Below are 23,104 nucleotides of genomic sequence, written 5' to 3' on the forward strand. Positions count from 1 at the left end.
TAGCACAAGCATCAACAATAGTTTTCTCATTTTCATGCATATAGGATTCAATTTTTTGTGTAAGCATGAAATTAGTATGCTTCTCATCTTTTAGCTCATGCTTGAGGAGAGTGAATCTCATTTCCCCATTTTCAATATGGGACTCCAACTCCACTATGGTTTCCCTATATTTATTCAAGGTATCCATAGAGTGTTCGAGATAAGCACGAGCTTCTTTATTACCACGAAGAGAAGCATATACCATTGCCATATCATGCACCAAGGTATTATGTTCTTCATCATTATCATCATCATCACTCTCATCATTAGAGGATGTGTTAGGAGTCAAAGTAGGAGATACCTTTGATCCATTTGCCATAAGGCACATGTGCATACCGGAGGATGAAGATGAAGGTATTCTTGAATCCTCATTTGAAATCATGTCTTGATCCATAGAGTGTTCGGTTTCCTCTACATTGTTAGTCAACAAGCAACTAGAGGAAATAGAAGCATTTTGATTATGGGAGCAAGACAAGGCAAGCATATCCTCATGAGATCTATGTAAGCAATTTACACATGATATGCAAGAACTATCAACACAAGCATGTAGATTATTTTCAATGCAAGATGTGTTTAAGTCCAAAGAGGAACCATTGCAATGAGATAGAGATGAAGAGTCATCACTAATGAGCACAATATCAACATTGCAATTTCCCTCACCACTCACCATATCATTACCTTGTGTCTTGCAACACGTTGGTGAAGTGGAAGAAGATGATATATCATCACGGCCGGAGGTGGAAGCAACTTGGAGCTCTTCATGATGTGAAGGGGAAGAGAGCTCCTCGGAGACACCACCGACCAAATGAGAAATGGATCCACCAAACATTTCTTTAAGCTTGATCCACATCTCATGAGACGACTTTCGCTTTATATATATCAAGAACCTACGAAAATCGGGTCTCAAGGAAAATAAAAGCTCATTAGATACTAGAGCTTCAAGATGTAAGTTTTTCTCATCCTCTAAAGATAGATTTTGAGGATCCATCGGAGGAGAAAAGCCTACATCTAGATATTGCTCAATGTTTGGACACAAGGTCCGAAGATTGCAAAGCAAGCAATTTCGCCACAAAAGATAATTTGTGCCATCAAAGATAATTGTGTCATTGTGCACTATATTACTAGCCGACATCTTTACTCTCAAGGCGGTGAAGCCTTAAACAAGGAGAGACCTTGCTCGATACCAATTGAAAGATCGAGATGTCGCCTAGAGGGGGGGGTGAATAGGCAATTACAAACTCTTGCGGATTTGTCTTGTATGAATGCGGAATTAAACTATCGTTTAGTTTACAAGCACAAACCCTAAATATGCTAAGCTCAACTAAGTGTGACAATAGCAACTAGAGCTAAGCAAGATAGGCACAAGATATATGTAGCACAAGTTATAGCAAGATATATGTACTTCAAGCACGATGGCTATCACAAGGAAAGAGAGCTCGGGTATAGAAATAACCGAGGCACGCGGAGACGAGGATGTATTCCCGTGTTCCCTTGCTTTGCAACAAGGTACGTCACGTTTGGAGGAGTGGAGGTCCCACGAAGGATTCCCCGCGCCACGAAGGCTCACCCTATTCTCCGAACCACACCCACGAAGGATAATGGCCCTTTCCTTATGGTTAGCTTTTCCTCCGCTCCGGAGATGGCAAGCTCCACAACCACTTCACAAGCTCCACGAAGGAGAAGCCCGGGCCTCTTCACAATCTTCTTGAAGAGATCACCGGAGCACCAATCACCAAGCCAACTAGGAGGTCACCCTCCAAGAGTAACAAGCTCACGGTCTCTCACTCGAACAAATCGTGGTGGAGAGCTCAACACTATGCAATGATGCAAAGCAAGAACACCGGAGGTGTTCAAGTCCTTCACACTCAAATCCCACCAAAGCAACGAATGCTAGGATGAGATTGGAGAGGAAGAACGAGGGGGAAAGTCAACCAAAGACTCCAAGATCTAGATCCCAAGAGTTTCCCTCACTTAGAGAAGAAATCGATCGGTGGAAGTGTAGATCTAGATCTCCTCTCCCAAATCCTCAAATATGAGCAAGAATGATTGGAGGATTCAAGGGGGAGAGCAAGTTCTTCAAATAGTAGCAATGGAAGAGAGAGAATGGGAAGAACCAGTTGCTCAAGGTGGAAGAAGGGTCATTTATAGCTATGAGCAAATAAAACCGTTGGGGGGAAAAGACAAGAAAAACGGGCAAAAAAACAGCTCTAAAAAGTGGCCCAGCCGGCTGCCAGGCCGGCTGACCGGATCTCGGCCGAGGCGGCCGGCGGCTCGGCCCGGTCCGACCGGCCCAACGACCGGGTGAGGCTGGGCATGCGCGAGGCGGCGGAAAAGGCCCGGGGCGCGCGGGCGAGCGGCCCAGCAGGGTCAGCGGCGCGCGGGCGGGCAGGCGGCCCATTACCGCGTGGGCGGCGCGGAGGCAGGCCGCGCGGGGGAAGCAGGTGGGCCGCGTGGGCGGTGTGGCCCAGTCCGGCCAGGAGCCCGGTCCGGCCGGGGTGGCAGCCGGCGGGCCGGTTGGTAACCGGCGCTGGACCGGATGGGGTGGCCAAGCCCACTGGTTGCCACCCGGATGGCACCGGTTCCCAGGCCGGTTTTCGACCGGGTGGGCCGGCGCCAGGCCCGGTCCGGCCGGCTGGCTCCTTCCCCTTTTTTTTTCTTCCTTTTTCTTCTTTTCTCCTTTTTCCTTTTCTTTAATAACTAATGCTTCCGAACTCCGATTGACATGAAACCAATTTTGTTGGAAAGATAACGACGAATAGAACCCCAACAAAAACTGGAAATATGGAGACTCCTCACAGAACATTTTTAGATGATTTTAGAGAGGGAGTCTCCCACCGTCAAGAAACGGTGAAGACGTCCAAACTCGAAAACGCAATAGAAGATGCATGCGGATTCCGTTTCGATGAACTTGGGCTTGTTGTAAAGCTAGCAACAAGCTCAAGAACCTCACACAGAGAAACACCAAGAAGCAATAGGGATATTCAAAGTATGCAAAGGATTTAGCTCCCTAAGACGATGTGATCAAGTTACCCAACCGAAAGCCCCTCTTAATAGTGCGGCTATCTATCCTATAATCCGGTCTCCCATCAACCACCTCGAGACCGGTAAAAGGAAAACCTATCAAGGTCATACCTTTGCCTTGCGCATCCCATCACTTGATCATTGTCGCTTCGTGTATACTCACAAATGCTCCCCCATACACAATGATGGGAAAGCTTCATTGATGCACATCTTCACATGTCCACTATCACCAAATGGACGACAAGCTTCAAGCATGTGATCCACTCAAGATGCTCATCTTGAACTTGCCCAACTCAACCTTGTATCTTCTCATACTCACTTGAGATAGAGCATGGCTAATATTGAGTTCCACATAAGAACTCCATCTTCATTTCTTCTTCTTGATCATTTCACAAATATATCTTCATACCGATGATCTTGATGCCAAATCACAAGGTATATCTTTATCTTCATGGCATCCATACTTGAATCCAACACATGGAGAGCAAGTAGTACCTATGGAATATTCCTTCATATAAACTCAATGAAAACATTAGTCCATAGGGATTGTCATTAATTACCAAAACCACACATAGGGGCAATGTACCCTTACGAGACGTCACTCTCAACCGCACTTTGTATATACCAATAAAAACTCACAAAGCAAGTGATCATTTTATAGAAGTTGCTTCAAAGCAGTAAAAGCAAATAGTAAATAAAAGCTGCAGATTTTTAGCTTTCACCAGAAGAAGTAATGTGAAACTTGCAGTGGATAAAAGCGTAGGCATGAGGCAGCAATGGGGTGATATATGGATGATATTGATCATGTAATGTAATTCAACTAACATGGCACTCATCTCTAATTCAGTTGTGTGTAGGTGTATGATCAAAATATAGTTACATGTACTAACTAAGAGAATTTGCATAACATATTTTGTCCTGCTTGCCCATTTCACCGGTGCCAACTTGGAACTACAAGCAATTAAGGTCTACCCTTTCGAATAGACCAGAACAAAGCATTAAGATTCATGAACACATATAAACCTCAAAATTATTACATCTCCCCCTTGTTTTCCTCACTTGTCACCTTAGGCATGCATTCGCATGATCAACATAATAACAAGTAATAGACTTTGCGAGATACATACCAACATCATATATATGATAAAGCAATTAATATAGGTCCAAGTACTAAAATCATGTCACTCGAGCCCTAGTAACAAGAATTAAACATAGCAAAAGTGTACCAACACTTATACAAGAATATCTTCAAGACGAACACCTAAAATTTCGATACATATGGAGGATTACATGATCAATCTCATACAAAACCCATCCACCTCTTAAGCCTATAGGGAACTACTCACTCTCATGGTGATGGATAGTGAGTCCATGGTGGTTGGTGATGATGTCGGTAGCGGTGATGATGAAGAAACCCTCGAAATCCCTCTCTCCGGGGTGGAGAGCAGGATCAATCTGACCCTTGAAACGAAGATCGTGGTCATGGCGGCGCTATGTTCACGAAATGTCTTCTCCTCGTAGGGCCAAAAGATGTAGGGCGCGCCACCTGACCTTGTTCAGGCCTCGTGGTTCCCCTCTCGTGATCCAAAGCTCCAGGGGTCTTATTTTGGTGAAAAACTTTCGTGGTATTTTTCCCCGATTTAGTTTTCTGCGAAAACTTGATAAAAAAGAGACTTTGCTAAAAACATCATCAGATTCAACAGTTTTTATCCAAGTATAGTGAGATTCCGGGGTAAATCATTGAGCAAAGTGCTTGGAAAAGTAGATACATTTTGGATGTATCAACATAAATACACAAAATCTTGACTGGTCCAAGGAGCTAACTAGCCTCGACGGATAATGAACATCACAGAGGAAATGGATCAATGGCATTACTTCCGAGGAGCACGTGATCCCGAGCCTTGTTTACAAGAACTCATACATATATATTCTTACGGCCCCATATTTCTAGAAATTGACTCACAAAGATGTTTCCATTGAGCCTGAAATCATCTAGCTGGTCTAGGGCCATGAGGCTCAGTGACACCATTCTGATGAGCATGTTATCACTAAAAGAGACCATGCAAGTTCTTATGCACACCAATGCCATCTAGGACCAAGCCTGAGAACTAGTTGCCAAAAGGTGAGGCATATTCGAGGGGTAGGCATTGTGTTGATCACATCTATTGTGCCTGCTATCTTGTTGGTGTTGATATATTGGAACCCATGAACGTGTCTAGGATCAAGACGAAGAGATAGTTTTTTGAGAACATGAGCATCTGTAGTCTTCTCATTGCGCATACAGGGGTGTTTTGTTTTAGTAACAATGACACAATCATGGGATGGGGAGGGCCAGTGCCCCCTCCCCACAACATCACACTCGAGGGCAGTTCAATGGCCTCCCTCGCCCACAATAACACACTTGAGGGTAGTTGAACACGTCTTCTACTTCAATCTTCCTCATTACTCCGTTTTCCAATTTGTGTCATCTATGTGACATATCTTTATTTTTCAATCATGCTGAAAATAAATGGTCTCTCGTGATCCCGTTAATTACTTTGAATCTTGTTGGCCAATCAAACATATATGTTCTTCTTCTGGCTTCTTCAAATATCATTATGAAATGTAGTGTAATGTTGGTTGTAACTAATACTCTGTATCACGCTGTTCTATAATTTAAGCCTTTTTAGGAAGCAACTTTATCTTGCTAAAAAGGTTTATATTGTGGAAGGGAGGGAGTATCTTATTTTTCAATCTAAGAACTTAAAGTGTTAAGTGAACTTAAAAACAAAACATACTAAAAAGAAAAAAAAGAATGACGTCCAAGATCTTGGTAGTCATTTAGAAGAATGCACTAACAAAGAAGTCCAACTAGGTTTCCATGTGGTAGTTTGGACATTAGAATACTTCATTTATAAGCTCCTTAAAGCCTTGCCACGTATCAATATTCAATAGTCAATACTAAACCAATTTGATGGTAACTTCATCGTCATGTATCCCCTGCATGTTCGTATGTCATTTTGAAAGTGGGAAGCGACCATATCAATGAGTAAGATTGCACAACTTTACTTATGGGCATACTTTTCACATTTCCAAGCACGGTGGAGACCAAGAAATTAACAATTGTGATGGGTATGTCTTCGAAACTCAAGAATGATAATTCATTATTTTTGCCTCCAATAATATTAGAATAGCTGAAGAATCTTATCAGCTATCTCTTTTGGATTTCCTTCTTCCTTAGTGAAAAATGATATTCATTCTCACAAATGTTTTTGTACTCTACCACTGTATTTGATATTACAACAAAATTTGTTCACATGCGTATCAACACACATGCTATAATTAGGAGCAGAGTCTTTATCAAAATTCTATGCACTTCACCTATAACTCTCTGAATGCTACGTTCAGTTTGAGTAGTTTTGCATGTGTAAGGCCAGAAGCTGGTTTGTTGCTATGTTACTGCCATTGTTCATTCACGTGTTTGAATGCACCTTGGACTGCAACCTTTGAGAGATACCAATCACAGAAATGCATATATGATTATGATGTTTTTATGACCAATTTGGACTGAAATCTGTGCGTGGTCTTTGATATGGCAGTAAGGAAAGGAACACATACGCTTTGCTTAAGGGAAACAAATGGAGATGTAACACAGATCTTGTCTACTCGACATGTATTGATACTTTTTTTTTTGTTGCCTACATGCTGGTTTCATATCATCAAGGTTCGTAAATGGCTTATATCTATGGAAAAAATAGCGCGCTATTATGACGCTAATAGAACGCTATAGCGTTCCTAGACAACCCATGCTACATCATTCCAGCGCTAGCACGCTAATAGCGTATTTTTCGACCGACGCTATTTTGTTATAGCGCGCTATTTTTTTCCTTGCTCATATCGTGTGTTTTTTTTTTTTTTTTTTTTTTTTTTTTTGCTTTTGTTTTCTTGGCTATCATCAAGGTCTGTCTACTCGACATGGATTGATGACTTTATGCAGTTGTGATTGGCAGTATCCTTAGCGAAGAAGATACACTGAATATTTCCATTCCTAAGGTAAATAGCAAACTGACCATTGGTGCATCGGAAGTCTGAAGTACTTCCTCCGTCTCGGTTTAACAGCGCACACGTAGCCTAAAAAATTGCTTTGACCATTATTTTGATCAATAAAATATGAAACATATGTTTAAAAACCTATATTATTCGAAAGCTTTTTTGAATATGAATCTAATGGTATAAATTTTGCAGCCATATAATGCATATTTCGTTGACTAAATTAATGGTCAAACTTTACCTTAAACTAGGTGAGTGCCTGTTAATCTAGGATGGAGGGAGTAGATATGCATTTGCAGCTAGCCTAAGGCTGGTCATAGTGGGGAGTAACTTAGACTAGTAACATATGTCATGTTACTAGTCTAGATTACTAACTTCATAGTGGGTAGTAACTTATATGTGGTATCATGCATTGTATCATTTATTATGTTGTAGACTAATCTTGCCTTGAGGTGTGTGATGTTATGGTAACATAGCTAGTTACCACCTTACTCTATTTTCTTCATTTATAGCATGCCATGTCACCAAAATGTCTTGAGATGTGTGATGATAGTAGCTATGTTACTCCCACTATGAGCAGTCTAACACAAAGTTAAGCAACCCGCAGAAAAAGAACGATCTGAATAATTGCGTGTTAGGCCATCTCCCACGGTAATTCCTATACACCGATCAGGTCGACCGTTACTGTGCGGCGCACACCCTCCCACGCGCGGTATGGGCCGGCTTGGTCGGCCCATTTCGCTGTCTATTTCTGTTTCTTTTTTCGTTTTCTATTTTTTTCCTTTTTCTTTTCTGTTTCTTTCTTAGTTTGTTTTTCTTTCTCTTCTTTTTGTTTAAATCTGAAAAATGTTCAAAGTTGAAAAGTGTGCAAATTCAAAAATTGTTCAAATTCGAAATTTGTGCAAATTCAAAAATCATTCAATTTTGAAATTTGTTCAGATTTGAAAATCGATCAATTTTGAAATTTGTTCAAATTCGAAAATCATTCAAGTTTGAAATTTGTTCAAAATTGAAATATTCAAATTTGAAAATCATTCAATTCGAAATTTGTTCAAATTTGAAACGTTCAGATTCAAAACAGAGAAAAAATGGAAAGAAAAAATAAGAAAGGAAAAAAGAAAAACAAACTTGGGCCGGCCCAACATACCTGGCCTGGGTGCGCCGCACACCTCCCACCTCCCACAGGGTTGTATGCTCTTTCTCAAAAACAAAAATACTATCTTGTATGCTCCAGTATGGATTTATGTAGTAGCATAAGAAAATTGAGAAGCGAAATAATATGTAACCACTATCCTTAAATCTGGCCAGTCAAACTAAACCTGAATGTTTGCAGTTTACAAGATTTGGTCCAAAACAGATTGCCACGATAATAAGAATAGTGGATAGGACAGAGAATGTTTAGTACAACTGAAACATACATCACCATCACACATATTAAGGTTCAGCAGGTACTTTCGCTCATTTCAGATTTCAGGAACTCATACACTTTGATTCCATTGCAAATGGAACTGGACAGCTCATCACCATGTTCTTCATGCTGCTCTGAGATGTCCAAGTAAAATGGAAGAAATATTGCCATCGTTGTACAGAAAAATGCTCTAACAAAATGGATGGCGAAATAGGTCAGTTTGGCGGTCGATGTCGCCAATGGTTAACTATGCTCAGGATTCCTGCTGCACCTGAGGAGTCTGTAGGAAGAGGAACTGCATCGAAAAGTACAGAGGTTAAAATTTGCGTGAAAGGGAACAGTGTTCATGACAGTTATCTTAGTTGACCCAGGTCAGGTGTTGTGTTACCTCGAATGCCTTCCCTGATCTCTCGTACTCGAGCATGCTGAGAGCTACTTCACAGCTCTGCGAGACGATGGGCTCAGGGTCCTTGGCAAATTCCTCAAGAAGTGCAATGCTTTCTTGATCTACAGCAACAACATGACCATGATATTAGGGAACTCTGAAACATATGTGCATTGACCGGAGAAGTAAACAGCATTCTGGCAAATCATGTGTACCTGCAATTGAACCAAGGGCTTCGGCGGCTTCATGCCTGACCATTGGGTGCTCATCGACATTCTTCAGAACACCAGAAAGTGCATCTGAAGCAGCTTTGTTTTGCAGCTGACCTAATACATAAGCGACCTGCAGAACAGTAGAAGAACAGCTATTATATTGGAGAAGAATAGGCACTAAAACAGAAAGAACAATATAAAATAGTTATGCTACAAAAAAATAATTTCTTGGTGATCCTAGTTTTACTAGAAATTTGAGAAGATGTAGACGAAAAGTTTTGCTTTATTCATCTTCTTCTTTAGCAAGACAGACAACTTTATTAATTTATAAGAAAATTTCAGCTCCCATAATTTATGCTTGTGGCAAAAGAGCAAACATAAATTGATTCACGTTCTAGCAAACCTCATGGCGTAGAAGAGCACTTTTGACACCTAGAGCTTCAACGATAGCAGAAACAGCATAATCTCCACCATCATTCCTAAGCGCAAAAAGAGCTGCATAACGTTCATACATTTTTTCTTTCTCACTGAGGAGAAGCTCCCTGAAAAATATTGACCATGCCAGTGATGTCAAGACGATGCATATTAAAGAGAGTGAACACATATAGAACCGCCTTCACAGACATACCTAAGTTGTACTACCGTAAGTCCTTGCTTGGCAGGCATTGCTGGGTCAACTGATAGATAAGGTGAAATCGTTGTGCTCTCAACGCCGCTAGCATTCTTCTGCTCTTCTATGCGTCTAAGAGCCAACTCACATGTTTCTTGCACTTCAACGGCAGGATCAGCTGTTAAACTCTCCTTCAACAGGGAAATACTCTTTTCTAGGCCAATAGCTCCAAGGGCTTCAGCAGCCTGATCGATAAACATAGAGAACTTCTCAAATGGATAGCAAAGCACTAGAAAGAGCAAATAAGATTTATTTCAACGCTAGTAACTACCTCATGACGGACAATTGGATGCAATGAAAGGTCTTTGAGAACTGCCTCTAATGCAGGGATAGCCTCAGCATCCTGCATTTGTCCAAGTGCAAATGCAGCCTCATGGGCAAGCAAGTTAGAAGAATCCCTTGCAGCTGTGTATTGAAGAAAATAAATCAGATTTTCTTAACCATTTATTTGTAGTACATTTTCATAATAGATTAACAAAATATCGGTAGCACTTCAGAGATAGGAGATTTATCAGTAGGAGCTACTATTAACAGCAGACCAATTAAAAGAACACATAATTTCAGAATCAAGCAAAATGAACAAGCAAATCCAATTGGAATGTCATCTAGGGAGAAGCCAAGAAAAAAAAAGGTGGTAAGACACTAGAACTTTGAGCAAATCATCATAAATCAGTACCTAGAGATGGAAAACCATACACAACTTGGGATAGATAATGGTCTTAGGATCACTAATTCATACGAGGTGTTACTAGGACTCATAAAAGTCCAAACCTACTGATTACGGCCTCACATCGATTAACCCCCTCCGTCTCTGATGATGCTATGCTAGTTTCCTCCTTGCGGTTAGCGACTGCCTTGGGTTGTGAAAGCTGCCAAAACTACTTCACTAGTCAAATGGAGTACCCAGAATCAACTATATTAGCACATAAATCAACTAATGTGGGCTCATGACATCTATATTCAGCCAGGGATAAGAAGCTATGAACAGTCTACTAACAGATTTGAGTTCATCACTAAGCTACTAACAGACTGGGGTTCACCACAACAATTTAACAAACAGCTGAGGGTCAATCAGCTGAGTAAGTGTCACTACTGCTAGCACGAAGTCACTAAATCACTGAATTATAGCAGCTATCTGCACTCAATCATTCCTGGGGCATACTTAATCAACACCAAATTTCTTGTACTGGTTGCTGAAACCAGGCACCGGAGCTACCAAACACTTCTAGTTGATTGCAGTTATACCCACAAGGCAGTCGCCAACCGCAGCAGGAGGAGACTAGGATAGCAACACCAGATAAAGCAGGGGCGAATTGATTCAAGCTTTCTTAGAATCACTGATACCAACTGAAAATTAACACACAGAGCCTCCCTACTCCCAAGTAGGAACCTATTAATTAGGGCCACACAGAAATAGCACAATTCAACATTGTCAGAAGAATGTCATCATAAACTAAATGGACAGGTGAAAGCTGCCAAAGCTACGCAACAAATCAAATTAAGTACTACCAGAATCCATGGAGGATAGATAGCCCAAGGCAACCTATATTAGCACATAAATCAACTAAAACAGGCTCATGACATCGATATTGAGCCTGGGAGAAGAGGCCATGAACAGTGTAGTAACAGATTGGAGTTCATCGCTAATAAGATACTAACAGACCGACGTTCATCAACAACAGGTGATGGTCATTCAGATGAGCAAAAACTATGCTGAGTAGTGAGTAGTATCAACACTGCTAGCAGAAAATACTGAATCGCAGAAATATAGCCGCCGGGTTAGGTACTCAATTAGGCCCGGCAAACACTTAAACACCCCAAAATTCTTGCACTGGTTGCTGAAACCAAGCACCGAAGCTACCAAACACACTTGTTCTAGTAGTTTACTGCGGCTGAACTCAGTGCGGTCACCAATCCTAGTATTACGAGACTAGCATAGGAGCATCGCCAGGTAAAGAGGGCAGCGCGAACCGATGGGAGAACGAGACCTTGGAGGAGCGCTCGGCGCGGGCCGTCGCCGCGGAGGTTGCGGAGGGAGAAGAGCGCGCGGAACCGCTCCGCGATGGGCTGCGCCGCGTCCAGCAGCCGCCCGCACAGGAACCGCTCCATCTCCGGGGACGACTCGAACCCCATCGCCGGCGACTCGGACGGCGCCGCGCTCATGCTGGCTCTCAGCTTAGCTATAGCTAGCTAGCTTCCCGGCGGCGGCGGCGGCGGCGGAAAGAGAAGGAGAAAGCAGAAAACAAAACTGCGCGTGAGTTCGACGCCACATCCGAGCGATCCCAGCCGTCCGATCGAGGCGGGACACGTCACCCGCCCGATCCAGAAGCTGCCAGCTGGACGAACCAGCGGAAAGCGAGCGACTCTCGCTGTCAGTGGGCCCGACTTAGCTGGGCCCACGTGGCAGTTACAGGCTAAATCTCCCGTCGGCGAAGCTACTCCGGTACTCCCTACCATTCTCCTTCTCCTTCCTCGCGGCGAGCGAATCCCACCACCACCGGCCGCCGGCGACGAAACCACGCTCGGATCCGGCGCGAGACCGAGAGGTAGGGTCCGCCGGAACCCGTCTCGGATCTGCGAATCGATCCGCCTCTCTCGGTTCCGCTTTCGTCGATTGGCTCTGATCGGGGTGGCGTTGGGTTCGTGCAGGGGAGGGCGGGCGGCCTTGGAATCGAGACGCGACGGCGGGCGCCATGAACGCGAGGGGGTAAGCACTGCCTGATTGCTCCCGTGTATCGAGGTTTTCGAATTTCGCTGTGCTGATTATGAGGGGGTTAGGGTTCACGGGGGCGGGGCGAGGCTTCTAATTGGGGGACCGTTTCCGACTGGCTAGCTCGGGTGATCGCTTGTGTTCAGTGTAGCATCGTTGTGATGCGGTGCTGTGATGTGGAATTCGCACGCAGTTGATGAAATTGATGCAGTGATGCATACTTCTGATTGGGAAGTTAGGATTAAGGCAATTCGTTTTACTGCAGTCCTGTTGTTGAGCCATGCGTTATGTTTCAGGGTTTGGATGTTGGTAGATTCGATTGGGTTGCCAGGAATGGCGGTACGCCGTAGACCTGTAGTGAACCTGCTGGGGTTCCTGGTGATACTCTTGCCCACTTGCTGTCTAGTTTACCGCTGGCAGCTCAGTGTTCTAGTCATGTCTGTATTGAACTTGAATCTGAAAGGTGTCCACAGCTGACAACTTATGTTGAATAATTGGAACAGGATCAACGTGTTCTTGCTGGCCAGCTTAGGTTTTTGTCCTCATATATCTGTTCGATTTTGGATATGAATGCGCTGAACAGTAGCTTTGCAGCTCAGGTCTCTGTTGAAGATTTGAAACCGTTATTCTCGGTGGATTGTTGAGTCTTGCACAGGAGGAGCATTCCGATTTTCCAGCTCCACAAAATTTTCTATAATGTGTTTCATTTTTTTTTGCTATAATGCCCATGCCTTTCATTGCCATCATCTCACAGTTTATTTGTCTACTCTAGCTGAGGAAAGATGCATCTTGAATTACCATGCATGGTGGCATACTGACATGGAATTGGTCTTAATCTCCCTTCACATCAATGATCTAAGACCCTGTACTCTTGGTAGCTACTAGCCACTATTCTAACAATACTACATTTATCTGTTCTGCCTACGGAGTAAATGATACTTGTCGACTTATAGGCTATAGACAAGTAAAATGTATGGCCTAAAGTGGGGTAATTGATGTATTGTGTACATTCTTGCATTGCATACTTATTTCAAACTGTTATGATAGTTTGTGGAAATAACATGCTGTTAGCCACTTAGTTTTATTAAAAAAAGAAGGAAAATCAAATGATATCTCCTTGTAGAAATGATAATAAGGAGAGCAAAAAGCATGGTAGAACCTCTGTCTGATGACATGATCGCAGTCACAAGAATCTTTTGTTCTCACCTCTCTCAAGTACTCCATCTTAGTTGTGTCAAACAGAAAGGAGCAAAAAAGACCTACTGAATGTAAAGGTTCACTTCCATTTACTATTGACATTAGGTTATGTATATTTGATGTACAACAGCCAGCAAGATTCTTATATGTTCCTATTGCGAAGAGATTCATTTACTTGGTCAAAGTTGTCCGGTGACTTCTGGGAATGATCTCTGGCCAAAAATTGTTGCATATTTCTACATGGGTTAAGGGGACATCCCAATGCTGGCCGAATGTGGGTACCAATGAGGCCTACATCTTGAATGACACAAAAGATTGAATACTGAATGAACATAGAATGTAGGGTGGGCCGACATTTTATTTAGCTGTGAAGAGTTAACTAGGTGCCCAATGTTGTTGGTGAAGTAAACTCAGCATCCTGCCTGATGTGGTGGTATATATTGCAGATTCAAGCAAGAACTCTGCTTACACTAACAACTTATCTCAATGCCAAATGTTTATAGAACTTTCTCTCTGATGGCATCTCATGTCTTGCATTCCATGATTTCATCACTACTTTTAGTAGTTGCAGTTGTACTGCAACATCTCTATCTTGTGCGAGCTTCAGAGTAGATATTGAGTAGTGCCTTGTGATGCATATATTTGTGGACCTGACTGTTATCAAAGAGTTTTGTGTAACTGTCTAATGGGTGGTCTGTGCCTACTAGGGCAGTGTCTCGATTGAACACACATAGTAACAGAATGTCACTTTCTTCATCTGATCCATAATGCACTCTTCCCCTCTCCACCCCAGGTGTCGCCAATACATGTGTTTAGGTCATGACGTAGTCGTAGTTATTGACCTGAAATATATAAACATTAGTTCTTCTCATGTGCAAAATATTTTAGTTTGTTTCTTTCTTTTGCATATTATGTTTTTCTATGCACTTCTCAAAACTCTATGGACTCTTATGTTATTATATTGTGAACTTCAAGCAGCTACCGAAGCACCAGAACTGCCCTGTTCGATGGCATTGAAGAAGGTGGAGTCCGTGCGTCGGCTTACTCTTCACATGAGATAGATGAGCATGAGAATGAGCGAGCTATTGATGGATTGCAAGATCGAGTTAGCATTCTGAAGCGGGTAAGTGTCACATAATGATTGAATGCCTGAATGTTCCCTGAACTGCCCTGTTCGATGGCATTGATGGATTGCTACCTCACTATTGTTTCAAATATTGTCTGCATTTGTTTATCTATAAGCTGCATTGCTTAGATAGACCATAAATAGGTGTTTGTAGTTGCATGTTTTCGTGAACACCTTTCCCCGCGAAACGAAGAGAAGAACAACTTTAGGGACTGCAACTTTATTGGTAAAATCTAGGCATGCAATCTATGTTAACCATGTGCTCTCTTGGACCATCTAACTTGAAAAGCCAGCGATGATTTAAGAGTAGATTTTTGGCATGAGTTTTCCGCTTAAATTATCTAGATGAGAAGGAATCTGACTAATCTAATGGACCTTGTGAATTGTGATATACTATTTGGTTGAACTGAGGCAGTGGTGCCCTTTGACTGACCTTCTCCTTTGATATGTCTGGATCAACACCTTTTGAGTGTGCCACATTTGGCTCAAAATTATTTAGTACAAATTAGTGAATAAGTGAGCTGTTGAAGGTCCCCTTTTGTAGTTCAATGAGCTTGAAAGCCACTAGGAGATTCCTGTAGAATAAAAGGTGAACGTTTGGACCCAGAACATGGGATGATTCGTGTCCAACTTCTAGGCTTCTTAATCTGAATTTTGCTAGTGAGATTCGCTGTAGGCAATCAGGCATGTACAACTTTTAATACTGGAGTTGCTTGAGGTTTGGTCCTCAAATGAAAAATTAGATGAGTAGCACTCTCTTCCATTGTTCAGGTTGTCTTGTTCAAAAAACTTATCTGCTGGTTGCTGGCAGCCCCTCTAGACTAAAGCTATTTTGCTCTCCATGTTCTAGCTATTTTTAGCTGTGAAATATTGCCCCCTTTTATCAATGATATATCACATTACTGAAGCCATTTTCTGGCTTGTAGTTGTCAGGTGATATCAATGAAGAGGTCGAGGCTCACAACCGTATGCTGGACAGAATGGTATTTTATATTTACACTGTTAACTCTTTATTGCTTCAAAGATCTAAATCTACTGTTCTCCTGTCTTACCATTGTGCCTCATCCAGGGAAATGACATGGATGCTTCAAGGGGTTATCTCTCTGGAACAGTGGACAAATTCAAGACGGTGAGTGGCCAGATCATTAGCCTACCACGTATCTTCTCCTTGTAGTCTCCTGACACAATTCATCTCTTCATGAACATAGGTTTTCGAGACCAAATCAAGCAGAAGAATGGGAACCCTCATAGCATCATTCGTCGCGCTTTTTATGCTTGTATACTACCTGACCAGGTAGACGGATCCTTGGGTTGGATCCTACCTGAAGCTATGCGTGGACTCGAGGTGCTCAAGAACATGCTGAAAATGGTTGCGCCAGTCTATCTACAATGTCGTACATACTTAGTTCTCCCAGTCGTCGTAAAGCAAACTATGTTGATCTTGAGTGTTCGCTAATTCTGCACCGTGTACGAATTGCAACCCTTTCTTTATTTTTGGTCTTTCTGTGCAATTACAGAATATGGATTCAACTCTGGTGTCTATTTCAACTGTCATGCTATATGTATGATAACTACTAGTACTTGGAATGCTTACTACTACTATAAGGTGTCTCCAGTTCATCTTTCGGGGATCTCCAGTTTAGTGTTTTTCAGGGTTTTGGTTGCTTATGGAGTGGAGTTCAGTTAAAGCTTGTTTTGGTAGTTGTGAGGTCGACACGTGTTGTGCGGCTTCGGGGACAAATCCAAAACTGAAAGAGTAGCGCGAGCTCTTCAGGGAGTAATAGTATTTTTAAGCCAAGACTTACGGGTCAGCGACTGGTTTGGTCACACGATTAACAGCTAGTGCAATTATTGAGGTGGAAGATGCCCTAATCGTGTCGGGACAAGCACCGGACACCTGCCATTAGCATAGATAATTGCACCAGCCAATCCTAATCACTTGTAGCAGCTCTAAACAATTGTAAACCTGTACCAGATACATGCACCTTGTTACGTATATCCCTAATTTCAAATATTAAAAAAAATACATGCAACCATCTCTCGTTGTGAAGTCTCACCTTGAGATATCCCTAAAACGACAAATGGCTCTGATCTTGTGAACAACCCTTGATCTACTCTACTGCACTCCCCTTCTGTAGCTAATTAGTGCCTAATTGTTTTGTTTGGGCTGTGTTAGATATGTCATGCACACCACCCCATCAGTGTTTGACAAAGCTTAGGTTATCCATCTCTGGGAGATGTGCCCATCAGTTTAATTAGTGACCTGTTTTTTTTATTAAAAAGCTTAGGGGTTCATTCATTAATCAAATTGGTTGCAGTTAACTTTTCCTTTGTGCTTTTCTTTTTCAGACTGGAGTGGATCCATGAGCATGCATGGCAGCATCTTTACTTGGGTGCCTTTGATGATTTGATCTAGTAGTAGTTTGCAAATCTCTATGAATGTGTAGTGTGAATTGTGATGCATGCCATGGACCACAAGAGTTGGGCATATGTATAGTTAATATAGCAGGGTTGCTTGGACATGGTCCTGTAGATTCTTGCACACAAGATGTAATTAATTAAGAGGGATTGGCTCAGAGCTGCAATCTTATAGGTGATTTTTGAAGCAAGCATGTAATTAAAGAGATTATAGAGATTTGTTATATTGTGGAATTATATATAGCCAGAATGACATGTTTACATTGAGAATTGTTGGAGCATGTTATGGAAATGGATGCTAGTACATGCTCATCTAGTCATCTAGTTAAGGTTACCAAATATAGGGTTTAGTGGGTCAGTACTCTGTAAGGATTAATAAGTCTGGTGGGAGATGCTACTAAGGAGAATTTTCTGGGAGGAAAGTTTCTTAATACTGGCACATAATTAAAACATATATTTCAGGGTCTCAATTCTCAAGACATCATCATCATCCTCATCAGTTTGTTGTGATGTACACAGAGATCTAGCATAAAGAAAGCATACATGTTTTTTTATACGAGAACCTTCAATAGTTAAAGCTTGCCTACTTGTAGCTTCGAAATGACATATATTTTTTTATATTAAACAACATCTCTACCTGAACTTTGAAGTAAACTAGTATTTCGAACTGATTATTAAAATGACTGAAAATTCAAGTAGCTCCAACCCTAAACATGTATAAAACTAACTACCAGACTTTTTTTTTTTTTGCTATTTGAGGCTATGAACAACAATCTGGGAAGAAATGACTTGCAGTTCAAGGAGTTGACTAATCATTTATATGACAACTTGTTTAAGGTTTTCAAGCACTAGTAAAAAAAATGTTTTCTATGAACATGTCAGCTGATTGATTACTTTATCTACGGCCTGGAAACATCCAACAGGACAGGAACTTGTTCATATGTGGTAGAATTATTTCTTTTGATGGTTCATGCATAGTGACATAATGATACAGTATCTTTGTCAATATTTTTATCAAGAGCAAGAAACTAAATTAATATCACAACTATTAGTCACTCTGAAGCATACTTTTTAAAAATAGAGGCGCCACAGTGCCTAGTTCCATTAAAATGCAAACAAACGTTACTACTAACCATCCCATTCAATAATTGACATATTGGTTGTATATACATTTGTACAATTGGAAACTGGATACAAATATAAGGCAATCAACTCCAAACTAAAACAGTACAAAATAGTATTCGTAGTTGGCATAGGTTCATAAGTATATTCAACCCAACTTATCACTGATTTAATTTATCTCAAGCAATTTAACACTACAAAAGGCACTGGAAATTTTAATTTATTAATGTAAAAAACAACGTAAAATATGGTCCAAGAAGTATTATTTTTCTTGGCTGCAAGTGGTGAGAAAGAGAGCAAAGAAGGAACGAAAGCTAAGGCTGGTTTAGTTTAGTTGGGATGTCGGGAGTTTTCAGAAAAGGACATGCACCGTACCCCACCTGCCTTCTTCCAACGCACAGAAACCCTAAGCTTCCACTAATACACATTTCCATCCAACTCAATTCTAATTATCATCCACAACACTAGGAAAAATACTATGGCCACCCAGCCTCATCATGCACCATACTATTTCAGGACCAACGATTTCACACCTACAAGTGGGGTAATAGTAGGACCTGAAACTGCCGCTACCAATTTTTTTAAAAAAATAGGTACTACGGACTATGGGTAGAATGGTCATTTTGAGAGAGACCGCTAGCTAACATATCGACCTGTTAGATTCTTACTCGTCACATCTAGATATTAACAATTCGCGAGTACCCAATTCTCAGTCATGACTAGAGAGAGCGAAACTTTACCGATTATATTTTACGCCCACCAGATGCCAGCTCAATAGGGGACCAGTCCAAGTGTACAATAAAAAATAAGCCTATGTGAGGTAAAAATGTACGGGGACCATTTCAAGAGTACGATTAAAAAAATTGTTCCAAAGTAAAATGTTAACATGTACCAAACAATTAAATAGGTACTCGCAATTTGAATTCACATGACAATAGGGGACCAATAGCCATCCAAACCAAAGAAAAATCCAAATAACCCATGGGAGGAGCATGCAGTGAGGTTTCCGGGGTAAGATAGAAGAGTGCAGGTAGGATTAAAGGCTCTCCTAATTAGATTGGTTAGTTTATGGTGGCACCCAAAGTCTCTCCCCAGCCTCTATCAACCCTCTTTCTCCTCCTCCTTTCTTATACCCACTTGCATGCCTCTTCTCTTCTACACACTTCAGAGAGAAAGCCACACCTCCTCCTCCAGCTCCCCAATGCTTCTCTAGCTAAACTAGCTAGACGTTTAACTCTCCCAGATTCATCTCAAGGTATGCAAATGGAATATGTGCTCATGTTTGTGCATTAGATCTCCTCCAAATTTTCTGCACATACAAAATTCTCTTCTTCTCCATTTGCCCTTTTCTTATTGAGAAACATAGATAAAATCTTCTTTGTTTTCCCTAGAGATCTTTTTCTTATCTTTCAGTGGTATTAATTTGTTGCACTATATCCATAGAATTACTATGGAAGCTTAGATGATCTCTGTGTTTGTGCTTGCATGTGGTAACCAAACAGCCGTCAAGCAGCTGCATGGCGAACCGGTGGTGGGACGGCCATTTGGGACTGCCGGGCGTGGCGCCGGAGCAACCATCTGGCTCGTCGGGCCCGAAGTCCGATGCGCTCGCCCTCGCCGTCGTCAAGGACCCTGAGCCCAGCCCGACGTCCGGTGGCGGTGTGGCGGCCGAGCACGCGGACGAGACCAACGAGTCTGGTGGTGGCGAGCCGCGCGATCCGGGCACGGTGGTGGCGGCCCCCAACCGGCGGCCACGGGGCCGCCCGCCGGGGTCCAAGAACAAGCCGAAGCCACCCATCTTCGTGACGCGGGACAGCCCAAACGCGCTGCGCAGCCACGTGATGGAGGTGGCCGGCGGCGCCGACGTTTGCGACTCCATCGCCCAGTTCTCGCGCCGCCGCCAGCGCGGCGTCTGTGTGCTCAGCGGCGCCGGGACCGTCGCCAACGTGGCCCTCCGCCAGCCGTCGGCACCCGGTGGCGCCGTCGTGGCCCTCCACGGCCGCTTCGAGATCCTCTCGCTCACAGGCACCTTCCTCCCGGGGCCCGCGCCGCCGGGATCCACAGGGCTCACCGTGTACCTGGCTGGCGGGCAGGGACAGGTGGTCGGCGGCAGCGTCGTGGGCCCGCTGGTCGCCGCGGGCCCGGTCATGGTGATCGCGTCCACGTTCGCCAACGCCACCTACGAACGCCTGCCGCTCGAGGAGGAGGAGGAGGGGTCGGGCCCGCCGATGCACGGCGGGGTCGAGCCGCCGCCGTCTCTCATGGCCAGCGGCGGCGGGCACGGGATGCACGACCCGTCGATGTTCAACTTGCCGCCGAACAACGGGCACCTCGGCGGCGGCGGCGACGGGTTCCCTTGGGCGCCGCACTCTCGCGCTCCCTACTGATGGCAATGGCGACCGGTTACTGAAGTGGCAATGGCGGCATATGCGTGCATGGTTACTGTTCCATTGGAGGTCGAGATGGATCCATGCATGGATTGGCGCCATTAGCTAGGTTAGTACTGTGGTACATATGATGATCAAATGGTGATTAATTAGGTTTCTGCGTACTCCTACTACTGCATTGTTAAGGTGAAATAATATCGTTGTGTCTATTATGTACTTAATTAATTGAGCTAGGGATGGACCATATTGCTAGCTAGCTCGGATCAATTCATGCAACAATGTTTGCTTCTTGATCGATCATATGCTTTATGTTATTTGGTTTCTATCTGGGTGATCAAATTTTCCCTACCATTTACGGTGAAAACTTAGTTGTTTGGTTCTCTCTTCCCTCGTCCCTTTCAATTGATCTTCTCCTCGGCTCCACGAAGCGAAGGCAGGCCGGGCAAAGCAAAGAACGTGAATTAATTAAAAAAATTATAACTTGTGTACATGTGATCGATCATATTACTCCAAAGGAACTCATGTTCATACATTCATGATGATAATTAACAAAACAAATGCATACATTTATTTAAGTTTCATGATCATTTCCCGATCCTAGCTTGAATAGTCAAAAGTAGAGCATGGTTTCAGTTGGTCCCATATTGACACTGTTTGGTCCCCCAACGTTTCTGAACTTGAACTTTGTTTAGGAATCTCAGATCAAGTGGTGAATTTAGGACTATGCATCTACACAATGTTTTAGATCATTGAATTTAAGTTGGGAGAGCCCGGAGAGGTTTCAGTTAACCGAACTATGCACACTCTAGCTAGTTCTAGTGCCATGTGACTATATCATTAACCATTAATTAATTTTGAACAGTGGTTAACTTGCATGCAATATGCATGCGCAGATCGTTCCACGCTATTCTAGCTGGACACTAGATGGTTTTGTTTCTCCTCTAGTAGTGTACATGCACGTCGTGTAACTCCAGCGACTTCGATATCAAACCTTATTAGTATGTACAATCCAGCTCCTATTTGTTTGTAGATATCATTTTCATTACTTTGAATTCTTTAAATTAATGTTCATCAGTTCAAATTCTAGCTACCAGCTACGCAATTAAACTTTTCCATGATGCATAGTCAACACCTTGGACCTTCTTTTCGAACCAAATATATACTCAATACCAATATATATGATGTCTTTTGGGATTTCGCACTACTAAGGCTCCAATAATTGCAAGCTAGTATATGCACCCACATACATTACAATGTTTGTTGGAAGGGGATTAATGTTCACTTTGGCATAGTTGATGCATGTGTGTGGATCAAATACAACACGAAACCAACTGAAATTGGAGTAACAACAGATAATTTTTCATCATGTATGTATATTACTACTAATACGTGTAATATGTATTCATATTTTTACCGTTATGATCATATCTAGGAGGGGTTCAGCTATCATTCGACAATGGAACAAAAATAAGATGACTTCCATTGTTGAGGCTGATTATCATAACTAATGTAAACAAAACAATACATTTCACTGGATGTACTAGTTATAACTATTAGTTAGTGAAGAAAAAAGTCCAACTTCAAAATGGTTAGAATTGTTAAAATTGATCAAATATTTGCGTATAATATTATCTCCAAGGCAATTCCATTGAGTCGATGGGTTATATCGGATCCTTAGTTTTTGTAGGGATGCTAATTTATCAGCCACAAAAAAATCGTTTGTTAATAGAACAAGATATTAACACAGATATTTGAAAGTTACTTTTTTCTCCAAAATATAATGTTATCTACTCCCTCCGATCAAAATTTGAAATAAATTTCCGACACGTATTATAGATCAGATTGAGTATCTATTTGACTAAGCATTATTGACTAACACATCATCTTTTGGCATTCAAAATGGTTAAATACAATGGATTTTTGTAATGCAACATGCGTGTGTAATCATGCATATCTGTTTTTATGCTCAATCGAACTGATTTAGCTAATATGTCCACACTTAATTGGACACCAATATATACATATTGTGCTCACAAAAGATAGTGTTAACTGTTAAGCCAGAAATATAAAGGTGTAACTATTTCCCAGTCCACCGGGAAGTAGTTATTCCTCAAATACTACCTTCGTAGCCATGAGATGATGATCTTGTCCCTTTGTACTTACATGAATCTTAGTGATCATATATATGGTTTTAGCATAGACTTGCAAATATGAATTTCTAAGTTGCCTTACAAATAGCAAAACCATTAATATAACTGATAATTACATTCTTAGTTGTTTGAAACTAATCATTTTCAGAGATGTAATATTAGTCTATTACTTTTTATCTATTGATTACATGTGCGTCCATCTGATCGATGAAGGCGTATTGTTCGTACTT

General features: G+C 42.1%; 3 protein-coding genes across 3 annotated transcripts; 2 read left to right on the plus strand and 1 right to left on the minus strand.

Annotated features, from left to right (window-relative positions):
* Positions 1-8,364: 8,364 nt before the first annotated feature.
* LOC124687252 (deoxyhypusine hydroxylase-B) lies at positions 8,365-11,897 on the minus strand. The gene is made up of 7 exons (XM_047221051.1): positions 11,753-11,897; positions 10,036-10,169; positions 9,723-9,949; positions 9,498-9,636; positions 9,098-9,224; positions 8,886-9,004; positions 8,365-8,792 (listed from the first exon to the last, which is right to left on the minus strand). The coding sequence occupies exons 1-7, from the start codon at positions 11,895-11,897 to the stop codon at positions 8,751-8,753; spliced, it is 933 nt and encodes a 310-aa protein (XP_047077007.1). The 3' UTR covers positions 8,365-8,750.
* Positions 11,898-12,374: 477 nt separating this feature from the next.
* LOC124692359 (bet1-like SNARE 1-1) lies at positions 12,375-16,396 on the plus strand. Its single transcript, XM_047225714.1, has 5 exons — positions 12,375-12,471; positions 14,650-14,794; positions 15,724-15,780; positions 15,867-15,926; positions 16,006-16,396. Exons 1-5 carry the CDS (start codon positions 12,458-12,460, stop codon positions 16,093-16,095), a joined length of 366 nt encoding a protein of 121 aa, XP_047081670.1. The 5' UTR covers positions 12,375-12,457; the 3' UTR covers positions 16,096-16,396.
* A 3,458-nt stretch (positions 16,397-19,854) lies between these two features.
* Positions 19,855-20,724, plus strand: LOC124690109 (AT-hook motif nuclear-localized protein 20-like). Its single transcript, XM_047223543.1, has one exon. The coding sequence runs from the start codon at positions 19,855-19,857 to the stop codon at positions 20,722-20,724; it is 870 nt and encodes a 289-aa protein (XP_047079499.1).
* Positions 20,725-23,104: the final 2,380 nt, after the last annotated feature.

This window comes from Lolium rigidum, chromosome 2, assembly GCF_022539505.1.
Source record: "Lolium rigidum isolate FL_2022 chromosome 2, APGP_CSIRO_Lrig_0.1, whole genome shotgun sequence".
Lineage (NCBI taxonomy): Eukaryota > Viridiplantae > Streptophyta > Magnoliopsida > Poales > Poaceae > Lolium > Lolium rigidum.

What these genes read in the sequence shown, in the direction of transcription:
- LOC124692359 (XM_047225714.1), top strand. An exon ending in GAGTTAGCATTCTGAAGCGG is followed by an intron (nt 14,795 to 15,723) that starts GTAAGTGTCACA and finishes TCTGGCTTGTAG; the next exon opens with TTGTCAGGTGATATCAATGA. An exon ending in CAGTGGACAAATTCAAGACG is followed by an intron (nt 15,927 to 16,005) that starts GTGAGTGGCCAG and finishes TCATGAACATAG; the next exon opens with GTTTTCGAGACCAAATCAAG.
- LOC124687252 (XM_047221051.1), bottom strand. Translation starts at nt 11,897, where the DNA reads ATGGGGTTCGAGTCGTCCCCGGAGATGGAGCGGTTCCTGTGCGGGCGG. An exon ending in CTTACGGTAGTACAACTTAG is followed by an intron (nt 9,637 to 9,722) that starts GTATGTCTGTGA and finishes AATATTTTTCAG; the next exon opens with GGAGCTTCTCCTCAGTGAGA. An exon ending in GTGCTCTTCTACGCCATGAG is followed by an intron (nt 9,225 to 9,497) that starts GTTTGCTAGAAC and finishes ACTGTTCTGCAG; the next exon opens with GTCGCTTATGTATTAGGTCA.
- LOC124690109 (XM_047223543.1), top strand. Translation starts at nt 19,855, where the DNA reads ATGGCGAACCGGTGGTGGGACGGCCATTTGGGACTGCCGGGCGTGGCG.